General features: G+C 40.0%; 1 protein-coding gene across 1 annotated transcript in view; it reads right to left on the bottom strand.

The window, feature by feature from the left end:
• elavl2 (ELAV like neuron-specific RNA binding protein 2) overlaps positions 1 to 12,288 on the bottom strand; it is a gene marked incomplete at its 3' end in the record, with an annotated part of 33,822 nt that overhangs the window by 8,461 nt on the left and 13,073 nt on the right. The window contains exons 2-5 of the mRNA XM_080741946.1: positions 12,174 to 12,264; positions 10,328 to 10,568; positions 4,202 to 4,305; positions 705 to 858 (exon numbers count right to left, since the gene is read on the bottom strand). Of these exons, the coding sequence (XP_080598072.1) occupies positions 705 to 858; positions 4,202 to 4,305; positions 10,328 to 10,568; positions 12,174 to 12,248 (574 nt within the window). The 5' untranslated portion in view covers positions 12,249 to 12,264. The remainder of the gene's footprint in view (positions 1 to 704; positions 859 to 4,201; positions 4,306 to 10,327; positions 10,569 to 12,173; positions 12,265 to 12,288) is intronic.

Below are 12,288 nucleotides of genomic sequence, written 5' to 3'. Positions count from 1 at the left end.
GCTATTTTTTTTAAATCGTGAAAATGTGTGCAAGTCTTTGAATACCTTTGACCCGACTTCTAAATCCTTCCTCTAAATCAGTGGTTCTCAAACTTTTTCACGTCAAGGACCCCCAAAATTACAGGTATTTGGCCACGGCCCATCTCAAAATATGTTGTTCCAGGGACCCCCCAGAAGCAAATATTTGAGTTACAAATGTTTGCTTTTAAACTTCATTCAAAATCATGATTTTTCAAAAATAGCTGATCTACAAGCTCGCAGCGTGGCACTCGGTGCCGCGCTGTGAGCTTGTATATCTGCTATTTTTGAATAGTTAAAGCAGTCAATAATCTTAGGCCTAAATGGATTAAAGCAAAATAAAATCTCATGACAAACACTTTGTATGGCCAAGTCCTAATGTGTGATTTATGAAAGGAGCCCCAGCACAGTTTCCTAAACACAATATGCTAAATTATGATATTTTAGATTTAGTCATATCGTTCCTGCTGTTCAACATACAGCCAACCAGGTGAAGAAATCAGATTGAGCCTTTAACCTTTTTAACCTGCTTTTATATGAAATATCCCAGATTAATAAAGATTTTATGGAAGATGCTTCTAAAATTGCTCTAATCTTGAAATAATAACTGAAAATGGACCATCTACAAGCTCTCAATGCGTGTAGATAGATAATTGTGTCGTGTGGCATTGTCATATTATACTCACCAGTCACCTGGTCCACCAGAATGCGTGAGGTAATGATGCGCCCGTACTGGGAGAAGAGCTGCTCCAGTTCCTTCTGAGTCATGGTTTTTGGCAAACCACTGACGTACAAATTTGCATCTCTGATGGAGGCCGAGCTTGGACGAGCGTAGGAGACCTTAAGGGGCAGGGAGACAGATAGCGTGACTGTTGGTTAGCTGGTACAAGGCATTGCAGAAGGGTTCAACATTATGTACACACACACACACACACACACACACACACCTCTCAAAATGCATTGCATCAGAGCGGGTAGGCTATACATCACATTTCCCGTTACATTTGTTCACACCAACAGATGAGAGCTGACACTATGGCCTATTTCTGGTCAAGAGAATGTAAGCAGAAACACACTGTTCCGTCAGATCAAGGAGTTCAGGTCCAATTAAAAGGCTGTAAATACACAGACACACACGTACAACAAATGACACTTCCTTGTCCTTTAGAACCTGAGAATCACATTACAAGTTATTGTAATGTCATTATTAGGACAGCAAGATAAAATAAACAAAATGTCAAATATTTTATATTGACATTGCAATGCACAGCATTTGAAATACACTTGACCTTCAGAACAAAAGCTAAACAATGGCAGTGTGGTTTCCTCCCCCAAATCTACTTCTTGTATTTGCTCCCTATTTTCTCATAAGGCGATGTAAAATCATTCGTCAGGCTGCTTTGGAAACCAGGGGCATTCTTCATGATTCTCATGAAGGCAATCTAGCATGAATGTGAAAAGCGTGACATCACAGAGAGAGATAGTTCACTCTGCTCTAGGGGTGCAACGATTCACGATACTGAGTTCATGTTATCATTTTCTCACAATTTGTATTTCAAATGTTTCCACATCCCAAACATAATTATTTTTTCCATTTCTCAGACACACTAGAAAATACTGTATTTTATCTTTTACAAATTGATATGGCTAATGAATACTGTTCTCACACACTGGAAATAGTAGATCCATCTAAAAGCTCAGTATGATGCATTGTGAGCTTATAGATGTGCTATTTTCAGGTCATACTGCCCAGCATTCATTTTTGTAGTCTTTATAGCAACAGCAGTGGCAGCCTTCTGGTCATTATAGTGTTCTGTTATAACTACAACTCCCAGCAGTCAGTTTAAAATGAAAACTGGAAGAACCACCTCAAAACAAGGAGCATGTTTTTGAGCCGCTGGGCTCCGTCTGAGTCTGCAGGCAGACATGTCACTCTCAATCATCATAAACAAACTGTATACAGTGTGTGCACTGCTGCATTCACACTGTTACCGCTAAAGCCCAATTTATACGCAATGGTGTCACACACCCATAAAAATAAAATGAAATGCAGAGAAAAAGCAAACTCAAAACTAGATTAGGTACTTCAATTTAAATTTAAACTTAAAGATCCCAATTTCACAAACTAGAGCCAACACCTACGTTGCACCGTCGATCCGACCGATATGTCCGACCGATATGCCCTCGACAAGTCATAGTTTCGAGGGCTTTGTCAGGGTACCTGACCTGTCTCCCTTGTGTGTGTATATAGATATATTAGTATCTGTCCGTTTACCTGTGTCCCTTTGATGCTCATATATGGAGATCTCCCTTGTCATTACAAACCGCATATACTAACGACTTGGCAGCTAAATACCGTTTCAAGGGGAGCTTAAAATGTTTTAACTTTTAACTCAAAATGTACTATTGTCATAAATGGTCCATGGGGGCTGTGGAAACCATGTATAGCACTATAGGTTGGCAGTGGAAAAACCATACAGAAACGCAAAAATGGGACTTCAAAGTAACAAATTGGTCTCTCTCCAGAGACCAATGTGTCAACAGTTCTTTCTTTCTAGATAGAACGGGTGTTCTGGCAGCCTGTACTGCACTGGGCTGGAGCCTAACCATAAATCAACATTTGTCCATAAACACAGGCGAGTAATAGAAAACAGAGGGGGACCAGATAGTCATCTACCAGGTTCTGTGGATCAATACATCATTACACCCCTGAGTAGTCATAAATTCATTTTCCTCATTGCACCATCCTTTCCTAGAGACACTGTGCAGACATGTAGACACATGCATAAAAACATGCACGCACACAGACACAGCCCGCAGTTTAGTCGATGGGCAAAAATGGCTTGATAGTACTTGTGTTGCAAGCCGAGCGTGTGCGTGCACGAGGACAGCGCCAGGGTCTGCTGCATCTTGCAATTCCCTGTGCCTGGTGGCTGCAGGCTCCCGTGACAGGGACGTCTATTATCTGGAGAGCGCACCGCGGCCGCATTTAATTACAGTGTCAGGCCTGCTAAATGGTCCTACGCCAGGCCCCTCTCCGCAATCTCGCCCGATGGATTGTATCAATAAAATTCACTCGCTTTAATTAAACCTCCAAATAGGATTCTTTTCGGTGCTCCCCGATCGATGAGACCCTCACTCTCTCGCCCCTCTCTCACCTTCCCCTAGTCCTGTCCTGAAGCGCAAGCATACAAGGTGAAAGTGAAAAGCTAAAGCTCCCTCCCTCCCCACAGCCTTCTCTGCCATTCCCCATCCCTCCCTGCCTCGCTCCCAGCCTCACCTTCACACTTCATTTGATGCTAATACTTGCAAAGTATATTCCTCTAGCTCAATGGGGTTTATTTGCACTTCTAACAGAGCAGCTGGAGAATTTGGTGATGTGTGATGTATGAAGAAAAAAGAAAAGAAAATGCTCCCATGTTCCACTTTCAGAGGTGTGAGCGGAAGCAGGAGGAAAAAGCTTTGTGCCACGTTTGATTTGTGCACGTGAAACCGAGTTCACAACATTCCACACGGTCCCCCTTCAAAATAATCAATCTTGCAATACACGACTTGGCACCAATCACAATCAGCACATTTACTGACAAAAAATGTTTGTGCACAAAGACTTTCTCTTTCTTTCTCTCTCTCTCTCTCTCGCCTCTCCTGCATTTCAAGAGATCAGACCAATGCCTTGTACGGCCCCTCTGGAAAATCACATCCAATAATCTGGGCTTAACCGTTCCCAGGTCCTGCAACACTGTATGAAGCAAATGAGTTTTTCCACCAGCACACCAGTCCCTGCACTGTCTGATGAATGCTAATGGCAGCCACCTCCCTGTAGCGGCATCATACATATGGGGGAGCCACTCCATAGCACACGCAACCATAGAAACAGTTCTGCTCTACTTGAGGCCCAGACAAAGCTGCCTGTGCCCAGATTAACAATAGGCTGCCATGCCTCTCTCAGTTCTTCTCCCCTCAGTGCTTTGACTTCAAGCCAGAGAGCTATAATAGTAGGCCTTTCTGCATCTGTTGTTAACGGAAACAGATTTAATTGGCTTCACATTTAATTGGCTTCAATGTTGTCAATGCAGATTGCCTCTCGACTTATTGGACTGAAAAAATACATCTTGGCACAAGGACAGAATAAAATGCCAAGCTATTTTAACAGGTTAGAACAATTATATTTAGGGCATCTTACCTTGATGGTTTTGGTCTGAAGTCTCAGGCCGTTTAAGGTATTGATGGCTTTTTCTGCATCTTTCGGGTCCACGTAATTCACAAATCCGTACCCTAGGCTCTGCCCTGCAATCATAAGACAAGATGTATTCACAATTGTGCACAACCAGGGGCAGAGATACATATATTATTCTGTATATGCAAAATACAATATGTATAGAGCCTTTATCAGGAGGACATGAGCATTAACTATTCCACAGTGCTAAAAAAAAGTAACACATGTTCAGATTTTAAATGCCTTAGGGCTAATACTTTGTCCCACAATGTTAATTTTTGTTAACCTGACTTCCCATTTTGTAGATGATTTTTTTTATGTTTCAATATTTTTTTATTTTCTTTTAACCCTGCAAGGCCCAGCGTTGCTTTTTGGCAACGTTTTTTAAATCATTTTTTAAAAAGTGTTATAATTAGTTTTCCTGTTCTTTTTTTCACATTAACATCACCATTAAATCATATTGTTTAGTATTACAATGCCATTGGCCACGATATTTGCATATAAATACCCCCCACAGAGAGTGACATTCACACCTCCCAGAGAAGTTGAAATTCCAGCGTCTGGACGAACAACATCTCACTTTTTATCTGAAGCTATTCCTCACTAAAACATAAGTAAAATGCCTGTAATATTGTTTTTCGTGATCATTAGAATGTCTAGAACACGTGCATATGTTAATATTGTGAAAAATATCACCAAAATGCAAATTAGAGCATGATTTATGATTTATGGCTATAAAACCTTACAAAAACACTATTAATTTTTTAAATGACATTTTCCTGTGATTAGGACTCCTACAACACCATCTGATTTTTTTTTTTGATTTTTTTTGGCCAGTAGAAATTAATTCGGGCCTTGCAGGGTTAAAGTAAGCTCACAACGCAATGTTTAAAAAAAAGAGGACTTGCAACATTGTTACACTATGTTGAAGCTCTACGAGTCCAAGAATACACGAGGGCACAAGGCTGCCTCCAACAACACCGCATTTGTCTCAGAACCAGAACCTAGCCATCTCCTTGACAAATATCTTAAATTACGAATGGCAGGCCATTTGTCTGGTTTCACACAGACTCGCATCTCTGACAGCGCCGCGGCTGTGGCTCTGTGTGTTCCCCCCTCCTGCAGCCGTTTATCTCCAAGACCTACAATAGATTGACACCCACTCCTTATGTGCACACAGGCAATTCAATTTCCTCCGCCCACATCACTGGGCCTCCATGCAATTCTGCTGCAGGTCAAGTTCACAAGCAACTTCAGCAAATTAATATCTAAGCTAATAGGAAATAGAAACTTTCTATCAGATCACCGGGAAGGATACATTTTCATATTCCCATAGTTGCATAAATTATTCCTAGGTACCGGGTTCACTTGGGGACAAAAAAAGAAAATGGAAACTAATATCAACATTGTTTACACAATTCTTTGCCGAGGACTGATTTCTTAGAGGCGGGGGTGGCTGACTGAGCATCAGCTTCAGACCCTTATGGTTTTAATGCATTAACAGTCACCTATAGAGGCATTATAAAACTGGCAAATACTTCAATACATCAACAATCAACCAAACGGTTTTATTTCCCTTTTTTCCCATCAAATCAAAACTACATACATAGTCTAAATAATCTATTAAATATAATAATATTTAACACTTGACCTTTTCTACTGTGAAATATAAAAAAGAAAAAACATCATTTCGTTATACTAAGATATGTCATTGCTCTTGTGCAGAAGCCTTTTTTTTCGGGTTTCCAACGCCCCATAGTGCATTGCGCAGACGTCGTACCGAGCTTCCGGCACCGCAGCCGAGTGTGATTTACAAGCTCACAACGGGTTGCATCTGCGACGCGACGTGAGCTTGTATGTCTGCTGTTAAACCGGAAGTGTGGTCCAAATAATCTCCAGTAAACTCCAGCGGAAACAGGTGGATAACTAAATGCCCTACTTTGTCGTACAACTGTGTTGAGAAAAACTAGTGAAGATTTCCTGAAAACTGTGAAAAGCTAGTTTTAGACCTACAAGGTTTCCACCCGACAGCAACAAATACTATAAAGGGAGTTGTAGCTTAGCAGCAAATAGGTGGCCTGAATGTATACATATTATTTCTGGCTCACCACCATGAGGCAGCGGTCTCATGGGTTCTTCAGCTGTGACGAGGAACAGTTCATAAACTTACATTCACCTTAGGCCTACATCTCAGGGAGTGCTATAGCCAGAAGAAAGACGCAGAGCCTTTGAAACGAGCTGGTGAAATCACGCTTTTGCTTAAAGCCTGGAGGGCAAACAAAGACCGAGTCTTTGGGTCTGTGAGTAGGCATGTCTTCAGGTGGGGGATGTGAAATGGCAATTATGTCGCTCCTATGGAATACTTCAAACTCTACTACTTCAGTCGTCTTTGTTAAAACCGGGACTCATAAGACATCTGCCTAGAATATGAGATATGAATTGGCTCCCTATGTGCCTGGCTGCCGGAATGGGGGAGGGTGGTAGGGATGGTGAGATAGATTTTTAAAATAACAGACTCCCCTCATCATCCCCAGAGTCAAACTAGGAATGAATACAGGGAGACTGGGGCAGAACGAAGGCATCAAAGACAAATGATAGCCACAACGGAAAATCCAAGTGGAGAGTGACATGCAGCTCCACATCTGAGCTCATCCAAGCACACATGTAGTAGGGCTGGGCAATTTACAAAAAAATATATCCATTCCAAACAGACATTTAGAAGCTCTAAACAATTAATCTTGCTCGTGCAGGTTAATTGAATCATCCTTTTACATTCAATTCAAATATATCACGATTCGACACAAAAAATATATCATATTTTCCCCTGTATTATACTTCATTGTACAATGTTGGTGTGCAAAAATAGCAAGCCCATACTATTTACACTGCAGACCTTGTAGGAGAACTATGAGGGCAGTGGAAAAAAGGGCGAAAATCTAGGTGTATAAAATAATAATTTGTTATTTGCAATTGAGGCAAAAGTTTGAAATAATCGTGATAATGATTCGAAGTCATATCACCCGCCTAGCCCCAACATGTAGGCTGGTTGAAGTTAAGTACACTGCCACAGGGCTAGGCTAAACAGAAGCAACACGTCATAACCGAAAATGAGTCTGTAACCCATTCACAGGCCGGCAAACTTTCAAGAACATCAGAAAAAAAAGAAAAACATGAACAGGGAGGGCTGTATGTCATACAGTACTGTAAATGGACTGGTTTAATTGACCATAGCAATGAGTTGACGACATGCATGCTGATTCTGCAAAGCAGATACAGACACATCCCAGCAATAGGCCTATATAAACTGTCCTGTACAATCATTGGAATTGTGCAGGTACTGTATCACAGTATTACCAATTCCTGCAAGCCATGAAAATATTATGTTTGTTCCGACCAATGCGCTTCAACAATGTTGCCAATCCACGACAGCACTGTGTTACAGGTAAATATTAAAAGATGCATCAAAGTGCTGAAAATAAGTATAATAAATACATAAAAATAGGCCTACAGTACATCTTTTGTTGGAAAATGGTTCTTTTCAATGTCACGCAACAAAGTATAAATTAGGCTTAAGAAAAAAGGTAATAATTACAAACCCAAGTGATTTAACGTAGAGCCATTTCACAGGCATAAATTGAACATATCTTTTGATGGCCTGAATATAAAAGCAAAATTCAAAGCACAGACAAAGCCAGGCTCATGAGTTAGATTGTAAACATTAGGACTGCAATTAGCAATTATTCTATCCATTACTTTATCGATTCATTTAAAAATCAAGAAGCATACATTTGGATTTGACTTTTTATTCTTAAGATTTTCTTCTATGACAGGGATCAATTATTTTATTAAATGATCAATATTTATTTTGTAATTGAAATCAATAAGTTTGATTAACTGTTAGGCCTTGGTGCCCTGTAGAAATTGGATTTTAAAACAAAAATAAGTAAAGGCAGCCTCTATCATTGGTGTCTTGATTAAACAAACAAATTCCAACCCTGGGATTTAGATTGGCTAATTTAACGTGTTAACCAATTTGATTGCCTTTTTTTTTTCTTTTGGAACTTTTCATCTATGACATGCGCAAAATAGGTGGTTACTACTCCACATCACATGTGAACGCCCCTTAAATTACTATAAAAAGTTATGAATTATACAGATTTCAAGTCCTTCAACAGTTTAATTTGGTTCCACTTCAACACTTCAATTATTTAGGCAACCGTTTTCACACTTGCACTGTTAAATATTCAGCCTATCAAGCATGTTTGTGTTAAACCACCCAAGTGAGTTGTGCTAAACACAGATTTCTGAAAAGATATCACTTGTGTTTCAGCTCAACCCATTTCATACAATGATCAGCTTTTCTAGCATGCATGACTGCACAATGCTATTTCCTGCATGGCTAAACAACAATTGTTGGAATCATTGCATGCCACACAACATAGCTAACTGCTGAAAGCAACCAACTTGGCCTATAGGCCTACCGCTTCATGGCACTTAAAACAAAATACAGAAATAACCCCACCCAACAAATCCAACCATGTGAATGAAGCAAATCCATTGCCTAGGTGGTGCAGCACCCCCAACAAGCCATTGCCTGCTCCTTTAAACTGTACAACGCAACACACTGTTGCCAAAACTTCAAAATGCACTTTTTATTTTTTTAAATAATAGCAACTACCCTGTTAAGGAACATCAGAAAGCCTCATTAAAGATAGGCGATGTGATTTAACTTAAGGAGGAAAGGGGGTGGACACTGGACAGGAATGCATTTATCTAAAAATACTCCACATTTTTAGACATGGGGAAAGCCATTAGTAGGTGCAGTGCTCCTGCCAAGCACGCACAAGACAGCCTCTCATGAATAGTGGTCAGCTATATGTAAGCATTGTGAAATATTTAACATTATGAATATTTCAGAGACGGGAGGTGGTTCCGTGCACATCTTTTATGTTCACTTAATGAAGGCAGTCAAACCCTTGGGTATCAAAACATCATTAAAATGATCTATAATTACAAAAGGAGTAGAGTCAATTCAAGACCGGCTTCTCCCTCTCACACAAGTCACTGGGGAAAATCAGCCTCCTACCCCGCTGTCTCCATTCACGGGGAACGATCAGTTCACTACACAGTGGCTCTGGCAATTTCAGGGCAAATATGCAAATGACAGAAGCTTATTCATTCTAAAAAAAAAAGAAAAGAAAAAAGGGCTAAGGAGGCTGAAGTCCCTGACAGTGGGACTGAGGGAGTTCTAAAGAGCAGATGGAGGAAGGTCTAGGCAACCTTGACAAACGCAGCACGCAGTTAAGAATCCAGCAGCCTCAGCCATTATCCAACCACTCACGTCCGAGAGGCCATGTCAGCATGTGCCTCCATGCCGGCTGCACGCCGCTCTCCTTTTGAAAAGTGATCTTATTAAAGTCTACCTAAATATGAAATGTGACTCCAGATAGTACTTTCTAAGTAGAATAATAACAAAAACAAACATCTAATCTCTCAAAAGAAATCCTTGATACACACCAGGGTACTACACACACACTACAAATTAAACCAGAGATATTTAACAATTATATCAGCCCTTAATGGCCCAACTCATTCTGGCTTGCTGCTGGGTCTTTTTCATAATGGTTGAAACATTTACACGAAGGACTAATTTCAAAGTTTAAGGCTTCTGACTTAATTGAGGGTAAAAAACAAAAGCAAAGTAGACAAAGAGATCAACACCATCCAAAGAGATAATCTATATGGATGGAGGGAAACTCACACGCGTGCACGCATAAATAGAGCAAAGCTTATGACTTAATGAGTAATACAGTTGGTAGAGCCTGAGTGATAACATTTTAGAGAACAATTATCGATGCAGAAAATTGTGGATACACTTGCATTAGTTAGCTTGGCTTCTAATGTAAAGAGATTATTTGAATAAATAAAACAAAAAAGCAACAACGATGAATTTATCTGTATTCTATGTGCGAAATAAAGGTAGATAATGTGTGCCAAAATAAGTGTTTTGTTATTAAAATAATAAGAGCTGCAGCTCTCACAATTATCCAGAGATAGCAATGGATTAAAAGCCAGTGTCTGTCTGCGTGTTACCTGTTATTTTGTCTCGAACTAGTTTACAGGACTCAATTTCGCCGATGCTCCCGAACAAGCTCTTCAGCTCCTCCTGGGTCATGTTCTGAGGCAGATAGTTGACTATCAAGTTAGTTTTACTGTCTTCTATGCTCCCCGACTCTACAGGAGAGGAGCAGTTGTTTGAGATTGTAGAGGGGCCGTTGCTTGTGTTGTTGCAAGTTGGCCCATTGGACAGCTGTGTTTCCATGGCAGCAATTACCTGCTAAAGAGACAGAAAAAAAATTAAATTAAAAAAAACACCCAAGTCAGGACTGCATGCTTAAAAAAGTAACTCTCCCCCATCCCAAAACAAAACTGCAAAGAGATGCTCAGTTAAAAAAGGACACTCTTCACACATGAAGACGATTCAGCCTATGATTAATTGTCATTAATTTATCAAAGTATCGACTAGTCTGACAAAATGCAAAGCTTAAATAAAATTATAGCCTTAACATAAACCCTCATTTGTTATCGTCACTGCCACAACAATCACTGACAGGCAGAGACCTTGTACAGTTAGCTGTATAACAAAGTACAGTGAGACATCATAAACTAAACCACTTCAGGTTAGACAGAATTGTTCTATTATGAAGAAGAAAAGAATAGCTGCATTACTCTTTTGTTAAATAAAAAAGGTACACTTGGAACAGCAGTATTAAGGTCAATGTGATATTGATTACTCACACCATGGAGTTCAATAATATTTTTTGTATTTGTCGCATTCCTAAGACAAAAAAAGATGTATTATAATAAATGTACGCTCATTGATTCTGGATGGGGACCCAAATGCATGGGCCTGGATGGGGACCCAAATGCATTTGGGTCAGAATCATTGAGGGTAAATTTAGGGTCAAGGGTCAAGTAAATTTACCCCCATTGATTCTCACACAAATGCATTTGGGTCCCCATCCAGGGCCTTGTATTTGGGTCCCCATCCAGAATCAATAGGGGTACATTAACTATTAAAAAAAAAAGTTGTCTTAGGAATGCGACAAATACAAATATTATTGAACTCAAGTCTCCATGGTGTGACTAATCAATTGAAAAAAGTCATTTTGGGGGTGAACTACTCCTTTAAGCAGGGGTCATCAATGTGTCCATACACAGACAAATGTGTCCATGGCAAAGACTTGTCATTGTCATAGCGTCCATTTCCATTTGTACACACAGACCTGTTATAGTCATTCAGAGCTATCTCTTTATACTTTTCTGGTAATACTCATTTTCCATGTCCGTGGCAAAGAATTACATTTTTACAAAAATGTCCACCACAAGCCAACATGGCGATGACCCCGGCTTTTAAGGTTAGTTGTGGCAACCAGTGAAACAGCTCACTGATCTGTCTGCAAAAATCAAAGCCTATCCTGCCACCTTCAGTACAATGGTACTGAACAGGCCTAGGAAAGCAGTATGACAGTCCTATGTGGTGACAAGCAAGAGTGCAACAAGCAGCTAGTTCATGTATGAAGAGGTATCCTTTCTTAATTAATCCAGCAATGTGCAGATGTATGTCAGTTTAGTCAAACACCACTATCCATATTGTTATTCTAACACTTATCAATGTTTGACTAGACAAAGGTGCACAATGCAGAGGCCATGAAACCATCAAGTGAGAAGTGAAAATAGATAGTCAATATCAGCAGCAGTCCATCATGTTTACACCATACCAATATAGTCACGTATATGAACAACATGGGGGTAAACAAAACAAAGAAATATATTCAAAATATTGAACACAGGCTTAATTTCAATAATTTGATTCATACTAAAATGAGAATGATCAGGCCTAGTGGCCAAATGAATTCAAGAAAGAAGTGCCACAGACCCCAGTCCAAGCCGGCTCAGCCGCCCACGAACCACTTCTAAGAAGAGAAGCCACATCGCACAGTCTGACTGCCATGTTAGTTTGGAGTTGTCTGCAAATGTGGACACAAAAAGTA

Source organism: Nannobrachium achirus, assembly GCF_963921795.1.
Source record: "Nannobrachium achirus genome assembly, chromosome: 14".
Lineage (NCBI taxonomy): Eukaryota > Metazoa > Chordata > Actinopteri > Myctophiformes > Myctophidae > Nannobrachium > Nannobrachium achirus.
The sequence above is the reverse complement of the archived record's forward strand: the minus strand, read 5'-3'. Positions and strand labels throughout refer to the sequence as shown.